This window comes from Hydra vulgaris, chromosome 13, assembly GCF_038396675.1.
Source record: "Hydra vulgaris chromosome 13, alternate assembly HydraT2T_AEP".
NCBI lineage: Eukaryota > Metazoa > Cnidaria > Hydrozoa > Anthoathecata > Hydridae > Hydra > Hydra vulgaris.
In genome coordinates this window covers 33,704,272-33,720,784 of record NC_088932.1, presented here as the reverse complement: position 1 = coordinate 33,720,784, position 16,513 = coordinate 33,704,272, and the positions used below count along the sequence as shown (strand labels likewise).

Here is a 16,513-nt window from a genome sequence, read left to right as displayed (position 1 = left end):
TTAATTTTCGTGTACAAATATTGAACTTTGTGATGAATAAAACTTGAAGAAATTTGTCTCTAAACAGTTACATAGTTATTTCTCTAAATTAAAAAAATGCAGCACTTTTATATAAAGAAACTAAATTAGCATTATTTGGTTGCACTCGTTTTGTCCGATTCTGTATATATATATATTTATATATATATATATATATATATATATATATATATATATATATATATATATATATATATATATATATATATATATATATATAATATGTGAATTTATTTTTTGTTATTAGGCAGCCATGCTTGATTCATACTTTGCATCTACATTTGTTTACCTTGGAATATATCAACGAGATTTTGTCAAAGATAAAATGTAATTAAATTTTTAATTATGATACAAAAATAAAATACATATACATACATACATACATATATGCATACATACATACATACATATGTGTGTGTGCATGTATATATATATATATATACATATATATATATATATATATATATATATATATATATATATATATATATATATATATATATATATATATATATATATATATATATCAAAGCTGGGCAGTAGCGCGACTCAGTACCAAATTTTCTTAATGAAAAATACTTGTATATCAGCAATTTCTTTTTTAACATTTTGGCTTCTTTGTCTACTAATGTTAATCAGTTCTAATTTGCATTCATTGTATGATCAATCTAAAAACTTAATGGTAATAAGAAATTTAAAAGCAATTTCAAAACTAAAAAAATCATCTTTTCATAAATTTGTTGTATAAAGTTTACTAAAAAAATTCTCTAAAATAATTTTTACTACAGGCCTAATTATGGCTTATCCGGCAATGCATTTATATAAAGTTATAAGCATTAAGCATTTTGGTATATTAGCACTTTTGTAACAGGATGAAAAAAATTTTTTGAATTAAAACTAAAGTTTCAAATTTATTTCAAAATTTTCAATATACTTTTTAATATACAAAATACTTTTTTTTTGTTTGCTTTACATTCAACGATTTTATTTATATGTATTTTTATTATTTTTATAAGTATATTTTAAATATATGTATATAGTTTTTTTTAATTTATTTTTGTTTATATATAAATAAATAAACAAAATAGTCAAATGTAAAACAAACATTAAAAAAAGAAACTTAAATTAAATTTGATAAAAATAATTATTTTTTTTAACATAGTTTAGAAATTTTTAAAGTAAAAAAAAAAATTGTAAAACAGGGCATACTAAATTTTTTAATAAAAAACAATTTTAACAATTGCGGTGAAAATATTTTTTACGAGAATTACTGTCTAATGTTGTGTGTATAAAATATTTAAAAAGACTGTTTATATATTCTAATTGAAAATAAGTTTTGGCGTAACATTTTTTGGCTTAACATATTGGTAAAATTACCATCAACTGACTAAATAAGACATCAATGTTATTTAGTATATAATTTGTTAAAATTTTTATTAGGAAAGCTTTAAAGTGCTTTGAAAAAGCTTTCACTTTAAATCGCTCTCATAAAGGAGCTGGAGGCAACCTAAGTGATTTGTATTTGGAACTTGAGATGGAGGTAACATTTCTTTATAATGATGATGATATCCTTAAAAGTGTTTTTGTTATCATTTTTATGAATATTTTTATGAAAAAATCAAATAACTTATTTTAGTCTTGTTTACAACATAATTTCATTATTTGTCGTGTCAATTTTTTTTTCATTTTGTAATTTTTTATTGTTGATAAATTTTGAGATTTTCAACTTTGTTGTTATTAATATAAATAGACATAATTCTTCTTAAAATCTTTTGTTGGTGTTGTTGTTGCTTTAAATAAATCTATATGGTAAAGCAGATACTGGTGCATCTGATTGCAGATACTATTGTGTCTGGCTGCAGATATTGATGTGTCTGGTTGCAGATAAAAGTTGCATTTAGTTGATAAAGTAATGATAATGATGATAAATTAACAAAGAGCGTAGAATTAAGTAGGAATGATGCAGTGGTTAGAACATAGACATCAGAATCAAGAAATCCAAATTTGATTGCTTACTTAATCTATAAGCGTTTATGGTAATGAAAGCAAGGTGGCCTTCCTTGTTAATTACTGTGTGGTGCTCTGTGACACGACTAGTAGGCTCTTTTAGAGCACATTTTTATCCAGGAGTTAAAAAATTGTAGTTGTAATTTAAGATATGATGTTTTAGTAGATAAAATTTCTCTGAAATGGATAATCCATTTTTGCTTATAATGTTATGGTTAAAAATAAAACCAATGTGTTAAAACTCAACATTTTCAAGTATTTTAAAAAACTGCTTTAACTGGAATATACCAGTTTAATGTTTGCATATTGTAATCATTAAAAGAGTTATTGTTTCTTTCTAGAACAGAGGTGGTCCTTTCAAAATTACAGCAACAAAACATCAAAAGCATAGATTACAGAAGTTTCTTACTATCAAAAGAGTGATTTTACAAGGTAAAATATTGAGAAAATTTTATAAAAATTGCTTATGCTGCTGACTCTTTGCTGTTAATGCTAGCACACATGATATCTAAAATTGTGGCTGGGTATGATATCTAAAATTGTGGCTGGGTTTGAAACTTGGCAACAAAGTGAGAACTTTCTTTAAAAGTTTAGAATGTTTTCTGAAATAAACACAGTGCTAAAAGAGCGTTATCATGAAACCCAAAATACAATTTAAGAACAGATGAAAATGTTACATATAAAAGTGTAATGAAATAAGTATTGCCTTTAAATGAAAATGAAATGTAATCTTTTATCAAATACTCATTGTGTGTTCTCGTGAATCATACTATACCAAAAATATATATAACAGCTTATCAATTATTTTTAATATGCCAGGTATTATGGGATTATGTTTAATCGTACAATTTGACACATTCCACATTGCTTAAATGTTTGATATGATGAAGTGATCAGTTGTGTAAAAATTCACAATAAATAAAGTGGTTTTTGAATTTTCCTCATTAAAGTGGACGAAGATCCTGGTGGTAATCCTGATGAATTGAGATTTGAATCAAGATATTGGCCTGAGTGCTGATATTTAATAAAATTCATTACAATGATGTGTATAGTATGGTCAAGAGAGTTATGAATTCCATACTAAAATGTGCAAATTTATGATAGTGACACTGTGTTTTGGCATTTTAATGGGAAAAAAACTTAACTTGCAGTCAACACTGTTTCACTAAAATTGCTTTCTGTTTGGCTTTTTTCAGAACTTAAAAGACTATTTCTTCATTTGCTCCGTTCACTCACAGAAAGGACATTTTAAAAGACCTTATTAAAGTGAAATGATTATCAACCACATTATATAGTTCTTATTATGCTACAATAAAAGTAATTAAAGAAAGTTTGATAAATATATTATTGGTGACTGAAGCTCTATATAATCAAAACAAAAATTTTTATAAAAGAACTATTTTTTACTTGCAGTCTGAAGTTTTCCATTTCTGTGCTATCTTTGACTTTGGTATGGTATACATGTTATAGAAGTTATTCATATTTAACTGTATCTTCAGACTAAGGATTTCCAAAGGCTGACAAAACTATAGATTGCATTACTGTTTTTTAGAGGCAAAATTAATGATATCTTTTACTGAAGAAGAGTTAAAAATGTCTAAATGTCTGTTACAATAAATCAACTAATAGAGAACTTTTTTTCAAAAGCTGAAGAAGAGTTACTTGTATTTATTTCAGCACTTTTTGTTTAAAAGAAATAACAGTGGTTTGAAACCATTATAGGTTTTGAACTTGCCAAAAACTGGTCAATAATGTTTTATGATTCATAGCTGAATGGGACCAAGAATCTTTCATATTTCTCTGAACCATTTTTTTCATTTCATGTAATCTGTGTGTATGTGGCTTGTAATATAGTTTTTTCTTAGCTGAATTTACTCAAGAACTATATGTGATTCATCTTTAGTCCACCAAAACCTTCTGGAACTATCGATTGAAAATGATTTTGCGAAAGGAGTTCACTTTGAAGTAATTAACAAGTTTTGAATTTTATATGTCAAGTAAAGAAAGTTCTAAAACATTTTAGATTTAATGTAGCATTAATTTATACTATATGTTCTATTTGAGCAGTTGCTGATTGCTAAGTCAGAATACAGAATGAATAAGTCTTTTGCAAAATTAAATGCAAACGTATTTCAGATAAAGCACTTTGATCTCAACATTTTACAACATTTTTCTTTCATGCTTGATTTCTTTTTTATACACTTTTGCTAATTTACCACCTGCATTTACAAACTATATTAAGAATTATTAATGATTTCATAATCTGTCACTGGCAGACTAAAACGATTTCAATGCAGTAAGTTATGGTACACTAACACTAGTAAGCCACTTATTAAGTTATGTTATTTTCCCATTTGGTTTAGGAAAAAGCAATAAATGTATACGAAACAGTTATATCCAATGGAGAAACTGGACAGTAAGCAAAGATATTTTATATTTTTTATAATTTTTTTTTAGTTAAAAATTTTTGTTAATTATATCTATATAGTAGGTATACTTCATAGAAGCCAAAAAAAATTATAAATATAGGACTTGCTCTTCTTTGATGAAGTTGTACCTATGCGCAAATAAAAAGCAAACATTTGTAGTTGAAATATTTGTAATGGAAAGTTAAAAAAATGCTCAAGCATTAAATCAGTTATTCTTTTTAGACTAGTCGTAAGTGTTAGGCCATTGATTTTTGAAATTATGTATTTGTTAAAATAACTAGTATTGTTTATTATATTTTTAATTGTAGGATCAGCTGGGCGTGTGTGAGATGTGGTCTTATTTACTTGAAGTTGAAGAATTTTGACAAAGCTATAATATGGCAAGTTTTTATCCCTAAAACGTTTTTTTGTGTGTACATGTGTTTACAATTTATTTTTATTATGTTTATAATTTGATTTTTGAACAGTGAAAACAAATTTAAAAGTTATTTCATTTAAAAATGTTTTAAGTTTAAAAATATTAAAGACTTTTTACAGAGCAATCTGCGCACATTTTTTGTTCTTTAAAAAAGGTTTACAACTGAGGCAGCAATTTACACATGTCTTAAACCAAGCATTTGAAAGTGTTGTTGAAAAAATGTATAAATATATAAAAATGTATTCACAGTGGTCACACGTGCACTGTCAAACATATTGTGGTTTGTTTTTGACATATAACACAAATCATTAATAAAATTGTGTGAATCAATTTGTATAAGTAGTTGATTAGGTTAATTTGTTTGAATGTTGTTTAAAATGTTGTTGCAATATGGTATGGTAGGTCAACAAACTCAAATATGGTAGGTCAACTTACATAGAAAATAGTTGAATATGTTAAAATACTCTTTGAAATTATATATATAATATATATATAATATTATATCTATAATGTTTTAGCTTTCAAAAAGCCTTAAGAGAGCAATCAAATATAAGGTAATTTTTTTGTTTGAGAAATGTTTATTTAAATGAAGAAAAATATATATTTTTTCTTGTTTGTAAATGAAATTAATTGGTTGAGTCACTTTTTGTAACCCTTTTTGTAACCTTTTTAACATAATAATCTTATAAATAACTTTTCTACATTGTATAATATACAATGTTTATTTATAGACAAGCTGAGAATTTTGTATCAGGTAGCCAGGTGGTATGGTTGGCTGATTCAGACTTGCTGTATATTTAAATATAATACTCTTATACCCCTGAACTGAAATTTAAGTGACAAATTTTAGTTCAAAAATTTGTTAGAATAAAAATTTTATTAGAGTATTTTTTGTATATTTAAGATTAAATATTTCAAATATTACATATTTAAATATTTCACTTAAGAGTATTCTCTTTTTTTTATGTTTTAGTCTAGTTTTGCCATTGTTTTTTCATTTATTATTTGTGATTATTTTTAGCCATTATTGGGAATGTCTTGCAGAAGCTTATTTTAACAAAGGGAGTTATATATCTGCTTTAAAGTCATTCAAAAAATCACTTCAGGTAATGTTATTTCAACAAATTCAAATTTTTATATATTTTAACACTTGTTGTTATTACATTTAGCATTTTAAATCCAAAGCTGTAAAATTTCATAATATGTTAGAAAAACTGTTGCAAATCCATACCAAAAAGCTAATCCATACATATAAAACAATTGAAAAATCTCAGCAATATTGTTGCACCCATTGCTGAAAATAAACTATGCCATTATATCATTATGTTGTTATGCTTTTTGCTGAGTCTTGTTGTTAGATTATTAAATTGTTGTTTTTATTGTAAAAAAAAATATGTTTAAAATAAAAACATAAATCTCATTGTTTTATAAATAAAAAACATAGACCACATTGTTTTATAAATAAGAAAAATTAACCACATTTTTTTAGAAGTCCAAAACAATTAAGTTGAAGTTAAGTTTATTTTTTAGCAACAATGCGTTTATTACTTTATTCTTCAGTAGGTTGCTTATGTTGTAATTAATAAAATAATTTGATTATTTTTATTAGAAAACTTAAGAAATACTAAGGGTTTTAGGTACTCTATGCAAGATATTTTGTGTCATATTTTATTGTTTTTTTTTTAGCATGCTCTTAAGGAGCCAAATAAGTTATGAGTGAATATTTATATTATAGAATATTTATGTTTACATAAACCAGATTTAAAAAAAGTGCCTTGAAAAAAATTATGTTAATGATAGTTTATAAAGTTTATGTATTTATTATTTATTACTGTTATTATTTTGTGTTATTATTATTATAATGTTATTATTTTGTGTTATTTTAATTATTGTGTTATTATTTTGTCTTATTATTTATTATTGTGTTATTAATTTGTGTTACTATTTATTATTGTGTTATTATTTTGTATTACTTAATATTAGTGCTATAATTCTTACTTTTACAATTGTTTTTTACATTCATGCAATTTGTGTTAATGTTTTAACATAGCACAATGTTTTATGCTTTAAAAGAAAATGTTTTCGACCCTTAAAGTTTATTTTAATTATCAGATGTGTAAAATGATATTCTTATAAAAAATAAACATAAAATGGTAATCAAATTACTTTATATGCGCAATTATTTGTGTATGTATACATACTGCATATTTATTTGTGTATTATACTGTATACTATTTATAACATTCTTCTATTTCTATTTATAGCTAAATAGTTATAAATAGTATACAGCATACTGTATACTACTTATAACATACTATATCCTACTGTGTATCATACTTAATCTAAAGTTTTTTTTTGTTTTTTTTCAGTTAGACGAGTCTTCTGTATACTCGAAGTACATGTAAGTTACTTTTATTTTTTTACAAGTCACTAGTAAATGTAGCTATACAAAAGAAAACTATAATGAATGCAATTATTTATGGCATAAAGTTATTCTTGATTATGAATTGTTATTTTGTTAGTATATAGAGATTTTGTGTGTGTGTGTTTGTGTGGTTATTTTTTGTCGTGGTTGTATGTGCCTCAAAAGTAATATTACTAGACTATGTAATTTAAAAATTTTTTGTGTTTATATCATTCAAACTAACTTAACTATTATGCATTTCTTTTGAATATAGATATATTTACATTATTTATATATTATAAATACATAACATTTCTGTTGAATATAATATGGATTGCAAACATAATTAGCTTCCACTCTCTTGTCTTAAATCTCTTACGCAACTCATATGTTCAAGATCTGCTTATAGTTCACAATACTTTGATTTCTATCTTTATATACAGGATTTATAAAACCGTTGGTAAAAAATATTTTTTAATTTTTTTAGTTTTAAATAAAAAAATTCTTCAGTTAATGTTTATAGTAACAACAAAAGATTTTAAATAAATGACATTCTATGTAATATCTTTATTATTATACAAGGGTTGCCAAAGTAAATCAAATGTTGAGTATGGATAAGGAAGCAATTACTGCATATAAAGAGTTGCTAGAAAGTCATCCTGATTATGTTCCTGCACTTTTAGGTAAAAGTTTAGTTTGTTTTATAAATTTTTTTATGGTTTTATTTTTTTTTTTTTATTCATTCACTCTCTGTAAATTTTGAAGTTATTTAATATGTCCATAAAGTTGCCTGAGTATTCATAAAAGAATCCTGAAGTACTTTAACTAAGGAGTTCTTTTGTACATTTTCTGAGTAATCCTGTAGCATTTTAGCTGGGAAATCCTGAAGTATTTTAACGGTAGTGTAGTTTAACTGAAGTATTTTAACTGAAGTATTTTAGCATGAGCCAAGTCATTCAGTCTGATGAATAAGTGAATTGTAAGTCGGATATAAGTGAATTGTAAGTGAATTGTAAATAAGTGAATTGTAAGTCGGATAAATAAGTGAATTGTATATGCCAGGCCAAGCATATGACTATTGAAATTTTCACGAATCAAAGAAGAAACATGTAAGAGCTGTTAGGAAGCATTCATCATCAAATGGAAACAAACAGGAAATAATTTAACACATATTTACATCTACTCCAGCTTATTAGATTAATAAGGAGTGCAAGGCTGCTCAACAGAGATTTTATGTGTACATTTAAAGTGTTTTTCTGCTTTCCCTTTAAGTGGCTTAAAGTGTTTAAGCAATTTTAATAATAATTTGGTTTATTCTAAACAGAAATAACCCAGTGATTTATGAGACTTTGTGCAAATGTAAAAATTTATTAAAGTTAAAAGTTTATGGCTTGAATCTGGATAAAGCATGGAGCAAAGTTGGTTATGTATATTTAGTATGGGCAGGTTTTCCAATAGTAAGTGACCAGGATTGATACTTGACCAGGGCCGGGGGTGGGTATGATAAAACATAGTCAAGGCTGGGGCTGGGGCCGAGGCTGGGTTTGTGATTGGGGTTGCATAAACAATTTTACATCCAAAAGTATATTTTTTTATTCAAAATTCATTATATTTTGTATATATAAACATCACTATGATCAACATGATCATTATAATCATAATTACCATCATGATCATGATCATCATTATCATCATCATCATCATCATTTGGCTATAGCCTTCCTCTATTTTTGCTGTTTCTCTAATATAAACAATCTAGAGAAATTTTCTTTCCTTAACTAAACCTCATTCATACAATATAGGTACTCTCTTCAAGTTTTCTTACTTCTACCACTACGATTTTCTCCTGAACTCTGCTACCTCTTTACATGTTGATACCTAAATCACTTTATTCTTCTCTAAAAAACTGTCTGATAAGATGTTTTTTTCTAATCTGTCTAAGACTATGCCTCCTTTTCTTGTCTTGTTAGAGTCACACCACACATCCATCTGATCATCTTTCATATAAATATGAAAGGATATTTTTTCCAGCATCTAAATAAATATCAAACATATATGTTTATACCCAATATGTATGCACAAAGCGCATCTTGAAAGTAGTAAATGACCGGGGTTGATATTTGTCCAGGGCCGGGCACAGGGCCAGGTTTGTGACCGGGGCTGCGTAAACATTTATACACCCTGAAGTATATTTTTTAATTCAAAATTCATGTTATATTTTGTATATATATATGCATATATAAACATCATTGTGATCAACATAATCATCATAATCATCATTACCATCATCTTCATCGTCATCATCATCTTCTCTTTCAGCAAATACTGGACCATATAAATACTAAAGTTTATATAAATAGGAAAGGATATTGTATGCCAGCATCTAAATAAATAGCGAACATATATGTTTATGTCCATAATATGTATGCATAACGCGCATCTCAGAAGCTTTTATTCCTTCTGGACTAAAAGTTTGGAATCTTTTATACCTACTCTTCAATTTTAAGTCAAACCTCATTCTACTCCATATTTTTCGCCATCTTGAGCAGTTGCTTTATTAATCATTTATTTCATCTTTTTTACAAGAACATCTCTCTTAAGAACAAATGTCCTTATAATATTCCAAGAAGCCAATATAAAAAGGTCTTGACTTTTTTTTTTTAATTCATCTCCCCAAGGCCCAGAAGGCCACTACACATGACGAGGCTACTTAATTGTGGTTATAACCCTCTCTCAACTCTATAACTCCGAAACACGAACCTTGATGAACAAGGCCGCTGCGCGGAGAAACAAGTTGATGTTAAGCTCTGTTATTCTCAGTTTACTAAATCTTGTATCTTATATCAGATGTTAGGTTCTAGAGACTTTTAGTTAGTCTTCAACAATGTCATTAACTAAAGTAAGTCTAACATTTTTCTACAAATACTATGATTATCAATGCTCAAATAAGCTGTTATCTCTATTACGATAAACCAAAACTCATTCTTAGTTGACTTCTTATTCAACAAGTTGCATTCTTTTACTGTATCTGTCCCTTCATGCTATAAAAACTTTTATTAATCCAGTTTTTTTCCTTGCAAATCAAAAAAAGCATTATAACTCTTCCCCATCTTCATGTTTTCCTTTTTAATACAACCTACAACTTTTTAAGTCTTCAGTTAATCATTTCCTAGCTTTTTAATCTATCCTCTATTTTATAGTAACTCATAACTTAATAGTGGTTGCTTGCAATCTTGTTGAAAGTAATTAAAGTTTAAAAATATATAAATATATGCTAGTATATAATAAATAGTAAATGTAAGTACAAAACCCCTCTGGCTATCAACCCCTGCTAAACCTTATAATTTTGCTGGGGCTGGGTTTGCAAAAAGTCTCTTTTTTAGCCGGAGCCAGGGCCCCAGTCACTTACTATTTTTCAACACAAATTACAACAACTTCAAAACTTTTATGTATATATTTTTTTGTATATAATATATATATATATATATATATATATATATATATATATATATATAAAATAAAAGCAATTTACAAGCAATTGATTCAAATAACATTTGTATTAAAAATTAAACGAAATAACATTTGTATAAAAGATAAAGTACAAAGTATAGAGATATAAAGCGAGTTTGATTTACAAATGATTTCAAGTAGTTTATTTTCAAAATTTCTTTGAATTCTCCTGTTATTTTTTTTATTTGTAAGATTGAAAAACTGCAAATAAGATTTTAGAAATTATTTGAATAAGAAAATAAATTTTGCCTAATTTATTTTGCTATTTAATTTATATTCATGCAGCTTTACATTTATTTTTAAATCATTCACAATTTAAATTGAAAGCTGAAAAATTTGTAGCAATCTGATTTCAATATGGGTTTAATTCAAATTTAAAAATATAATAGAGGAATTAACTTGATTTCATTGATCTGCTCTTTAAAAAAAATTTATAAATTTTTTAACCATTAGCATATCTTACAACTAAAAAGTATTGTTTAATGGTCTAAAACTTATAATGTGAAAACTAAATTAAAATTGCTATGAATTGTTAATAAATAATCGGAAATAATAACAAATAATAAACCAGATTTAATTTAGAATGTAAATACTATGGCAGTAGATAATAAAATATGACTGAAGGTAAAGAACCATGACATAAATTAATAAAATAATAGTTTTACAACATAATTTTTCCACAATATTAACTATTAAATTATGTGTGCAAAATATTAACTATTTACACTGCTGTACAACTATTATTCTACTGTGCAAAATATTAACTATTAAATTATTGGATAAATAGTTATGCAATAATTAAATTTGCATAAATAGTTAAATAAGCAATCTTTAATTATTTTAACTTTTGGTATTTTATATTTAATTTATTCAGATTTAATAAATATCATTCTCTATTTGATATTATTGATATTTAATTAAATCATCTAAATATAAGCTAAAACTAGAGATAAATAGAAGCAGATAATGGAGTTATATTTTTAAATAAATTCTTTAAAAGTCATTCTAGTTTAAGCTTTACAATTTGCAAAAAAGAATTTAAAAAGTGTTAAGTCAATGTGAATAACGGCTGTCGTTTTTTGTTTATGTTGTTAATCAAATATAAAAATTTTCTGTATGAATAGTTATTGTAAATTTTTATTAATAAACATGATAATTTTAAAAATCAAATTTTAGTTATTCCAATATTAAAATTTATATATTTACTTTTAAGTAAACATTTTTTAAGAGTATTGTGTCATAAATGAAGTTGATTAGACAAGTTGGGTAGTAAACACATTTTATTAGGGTCAGTGTGTGGAGTGTTAGAGTTGGATAAAAAACATGTTATAAGGGTGTTAGGGCATTGATTGATTGAGTTTGATGATTTATTATCAAAATGGTTATAATTGTTGTTAAACTTATATCAGTTTATTTTTGTATATTTTTGTATATTTCCTGTTTTATATATCATAATTAAAAATTTTTTTTAAAACTGCAATAAATATAATCAATAAGTATATTAAAATCAGACTAAAAATTAATAGTTAAAAACTTAAAATGTTAAAAGATTTATTTGTGAATGGATTTTATTGGTTTAATATATTAAGTGAATTTGTTTATTTTTTATTTCAATCAAAACAAACATGGCGCATCTTTTTTGAATTTCTATGATTGTTTTAATCAAAGCAAACATGGGATAACAAATATCAAACAAAACAAACATTGCGCATCTTTTTTGAACTTCTAAGATTTTTTAGATTTAGTTTCATTAATTTTAATTTTCTTGGAAGCAGAATATATACCCTGAAAGTAGGTCTGGGGTTTATTATTTGCTTGTTTATTAACAGATTCAACAACTTTGTAATTTAATTTTTTGATCTCTAAAATTATTTCTGATTTTACTATTTTTCACTTTGACTAATATAGAATTTTTTTTTTTTTTTACATTACTTTCAAGGCCTTGGATTAACCTATTTTCATTTGGAAGAAGCTATGCTGAGGGATACCTTTGATGGACAAGCTGTTCAATATGCTCAAAATGTTGTTGATACTATATCTATGTATGTTTTTATAAAAACATTTTTCAATAATATGATATGATAATATTATTTCTAACAAATAATTGTGCTTTACACTTCTTTCATATAAAGCTTATTTCATATTGTGAATTAATTGTTTATTATAAACAGTTAATTGCATAATAATTTTTTCAGAGATCCAATAATTGTGGACATGAGTTTAGCAATTATTTTGCAGGGGGAGGGGGAGTAGTTTTACAATTATATCTAGTAGATAATGAAGCTATAATAATAAAGCTGTGCAATTTTTTTTTTCTTTTTTATTGTTTACTCTTAAGTCATTAGACATAGTCAATCATGCACATAACCTCTTTTATATTTAACATATTTATCTTTAACATTTTTATCTTTAACCATTTTATTATAGTGCACTAAAGAAACAGCCACATTATAGTTGTTTATGGAAGACTGTAGGGGATGCTCTTTCAGCATTGTATTTAGTAAAAGAAGAAAGGTGCAAGTAAGTTAACAACAGCTGCACTTTCTACCATTATTTATGTTTGTTAACCAGGTTTACCTTCCCAATTTTTGAACTCGCAAACCCCCAATAGTCTTACAACACCCAATTTTTAAATGTAAAATAGGTTTTTTATAAGTATAAAACTAATTTTTTAAATGTTATAAAAAAATAGGCTAGTTATTCCAGAGTTTATCCAAAAGATACTTGTTATTATGATCAGTGATCATGCAACTAAGAAAGATGTTCTCATGATAGCTAAAAGGTTTATTCTTTTGTATATATATATATATATATATATATATATATATATATATTTTTTTTTTTTTTTTTTTTTTAATAAATCTGTTTGTAGTACAGATTTTTTTTAAGTTACTTTATTAAACAATTTTTTTTTGTGTGAGTAGATGCTATGCTGCGGCAGTGAAGTTGCGTGAAGATTGTGCAAGTTACTGGCATGACTTGGCTATCATTACACATCGTTATTTTATTGTATGTTTTAAAAAATCTGTATTCATAATTGTATATTTTATAATAAAAAATTTTACTTAAACAATGTTCAATATATGTTCAAATATTTCAGTATGTTGGTGAGCAAGAAAACAACGATGGTCTGCAACAAAGTTTAGATGTAAGTATATTTTTTTAATTAAGTATCTAAATGTTTTAAAAGTTAGTGAAAAATTAAAATTTTACAAGTAAATATTTTAAAAAAATAGTTAAAATAAATATAAAATATATTTAAAAAGTTTCTAAAATATATTTTATAAGTTAACATATTTTCCAAATGTAATAACATTTTTAGTTAGTAAAAAAAGCCTTAAGTCTTGATCCCAATAATTCTACAATTTGGAATACACTCGGTGTCATCACAGGTTTTTCTGGTAATGTTCAGAAAGTATGTGGATATGCAATTGATGGTATAATATTGTAGTTATTGTTTTTTGTATTCATCTTTCTTTTTTTTTGTTTTCTTGTTTGTTGGCTTTTTTGTTTTCTTTTTTGCATTAATAGAATTTTTTGTGTTGATGACTGAAACTTTAACAATAGTGCTGAAAAGTTTTAATTTCTGAGAGTTATCTTTTAGTAATTTTAGAATTTTAGAATTTAAGAATAATTAGTGATTTAATAATAATTTATTATTTAGAAATGTTAATATACAAGTATATTTTTGATAAAATTGAAAATTTTGAATAAGTACCAGTTAAATGTTGCGTATAATAATTTTTTTTTTGATATATAACTCTCTCATATAACATAGATCATCAAATCTCATAGATCATCAAATCTTTATATCTTTATGTTCCTTTACCTTTTTATTCCCCAGGGTTTTAATTAGTTAACAACTTTTAATAATGAGAGTTTTCTTGTATTGTTTTTTTGTTTGTTATTTTTCAAAACTTAAAATATGCAGTTTATTTTGTTTAAAAAGAAGACTGCCAACCTAATTGTTTGAGGTCGGCAAAATATCGCCAACCTCTAATAGCTTAAGGTTGGCAATTTATTGCAGACCTTAAACTATTCTTTGATTAGATGTATGTTCTGTTTCCTTAAACTTGTTCCTAATTCCGAGGTCTGTATTAAACATACTAAAGTACTTCAATAGATTATTTGGTTAAACTTTTTTTTTTTTATTTGTTGCATTTGTTTTTTTTTTTATTATTAATTAGCTTATACAACTGACTTCTTTGTTTTTCTAGATAAACATAATGCAGGCTTAAGTCAACATGCATTCATCAAATCATTGCAGTTAAACGATCAGGTATGATTGTTTAAATCAGCTTAAATAAAAAATCGTAGTAAAGTTTGTTGTTAGTGTAATATTTGTAGAAAAAATAAATTCGATATATAGTTTTAAGATTTTTGCAGGATGCAATTGTTTGGGCAAACCTTGGAGTCTTATATCTAAAGCATGATAAAGTTCAAGTGAGTATTGAAAAAAATTATTATTAAAATGAATGAAAAAAGTTTTTATTATAGTGCAAAGTTAATTTAAATTTTCTTAATAGGCTGCTCATGAAGCATTCAAGCGCGCACAAGCTACTGATCCCTCACTTCCGCAAGCTTGGATTGGACAAGTTTTTAAAATTTTTTGTTTTTAACTTAAATGTCTTTCTTATTTTTTTTCTAATGCTATGTTTTTTATATTTTTTTGACAGGCTTGCATAGCAGAAACTATTGCTGATACTGATGCCATGGATTTGTTTAGGCATGCACTTGAACTCAAGTTTCATGTTTGTTTGTTTTTGTTTTGCTAGAAATTTTTTAAATACATTTTGTCTGTCGTTTTATCAAATTAATCGTCATTTTCTTCTTATTTGAATTGTAATTATTTTTAGTGTGAAGCTTCTACAGCATATGGTCAGTCTGTCATTCAATTATTGGAGAGCATTAAAGAAAAGTCTATCTTATTGAGTACTTTTCCAAAACCTGATTTATCTCATCTTCCTTTCTATATGCGCAAAGTTGTATCTAATGCTTCTGTTGCTTTAATGAAGTATACAGGTAATTTGATTTTTTTCAATATATAAGTATTTCAAACATTTATTTACTAATCCATGCATGTTGATAATACATATGTGGTACTCCATATGTGGTACTTCATATGTGGTACTCCATATCTTGCTCAAAGTAAGATTGTCTTAATTAATTACAGTGTGTTTTCAGAAGCATTAATATGAGCTATTATTTAAAATTGTTAGGTATTAAATAATTTTTTTGAAAAGCTTTTAAATGAGTATAAAAAATTTGTATCCATCTAAAATAAAGTATTTATTTTAAAAAATGTTGTTGTTTTTGATGTTATTTATAAGATTATAATAAAAAGTTTATTGTTTATTTAATATTTCTGATTTCAACAAACGATTGTTTGATCATTTTAAGTTTTAAGCACTTAAGCATTTTTTATTTTAAAGTTGTGAAGGGTAAAATAATTAAATGTTAAAAGTTGCGAAGGGTAAAATAATTAAATGTTTATGTGTTTAGGTTTTAGTCTTTAAACTTTTTATTTCAATCTTTAATCTTTAAATTAAAATAATTATTGCAACAATTAGTATAATTAAAATTTTTGCTTAATTAGCAAAACCAAATAAAAAACAAAAGTTCACCAAAAAAATTTTGGTAAAATATAAATAATTTTGATCAAACTTTACATATTATATACACACACTAGGGGTTGCATAGTTCTAA

At 25.2% G+C, this 16,513-nt stretch overlaps 1 protein-coding gene across 2 annotated transcripts in view; it reads left to right on the top strand.

Annotated features, from left to right (window-relative positions):
- Nucleotides 1–16,513, top strand: part of LOC100203888 (tetratricopeptide repeat protein 37) — an 85,536-nt gene that overhangs the window by 56,089 nt on the left and 12,934 nt on the right. For both annotated transcript variants that reach the window (XM_065816935.1, XM_065816936.1), the window contains 19 exons: nucleotides 287–366; nucleotides 1,480–1,579; nucleotides 4,410–4,462; nucleotides 4,784–4,855; nucleotides 5,412–5,447; nucleotides 5,915–5,999; nucleotides 7,263–7,294; nucleotides 7,880–7,980; nucleotides 12,747–12,849; nucleotides 13,235–13,327; nucleotides 13,500–13,589; nucleotides 13,732–13,816; nucleotides 13,908–13,955; nucleotides 14,130–14,244; nucleotides 15,025–15,086; nucleotides 15,194–15,250; nucleotides 15,334–15,402; nucleotides 15,484–15,558; nucleotides 15,664–15,829. In XM_065816935.1, the coding sequence (XP_065673007.1) occupies nucleotides 287–366; nucleotides 1,480–1,579; nucleotides 4,410–4,462; nucleotides 4,784–4,855; nucleotides 5,412–5,447; nucleotides 5,915–5,999; nucleotides 7,263–7,294; nucleotides 7,880–7,980; nucleotides 12,747–12,849; nucleotides 13,235–13,327; nucleotides 13,500–13,589; nucleotides 13,732–13,816; nucleotides 13,908–13,955; nucleotides 14,130–14,244; nucleotides 15,025–15,086; nucleotides 15,194–15,250; nucleotides 15,334–15,402; nucleotides 15,484–15,558; nucleotides 15,664–15,829 (1,522 nt within the window). The remainder of the gene's footprint in view (nucleotides 1–286; nucleotides 367–1,479; nucleotides 1,580–4,409; nucleotides 4,463–4,783; nucleotides 4,856–5,411; nucleotides 5,448–5,914; nucleotides 6,000–7,262; nucleotides 7,295–7,879; nucleotides 7,981–12,746; nucleotides 12,850–13,234; nucleotides 13,328–13,499; nucleotides 13,590–13,731; nucleotides 13,817–13,907; nucleotides 13,956–14,129; nucleotides 14,245–15,024; nucleotides 15,087–15,193; nucleotides 15,251–15,333; nucleotides 15,403–15,483; nucleotides 15,559–15,663; nucleotides 15,830–16,513) is intronic.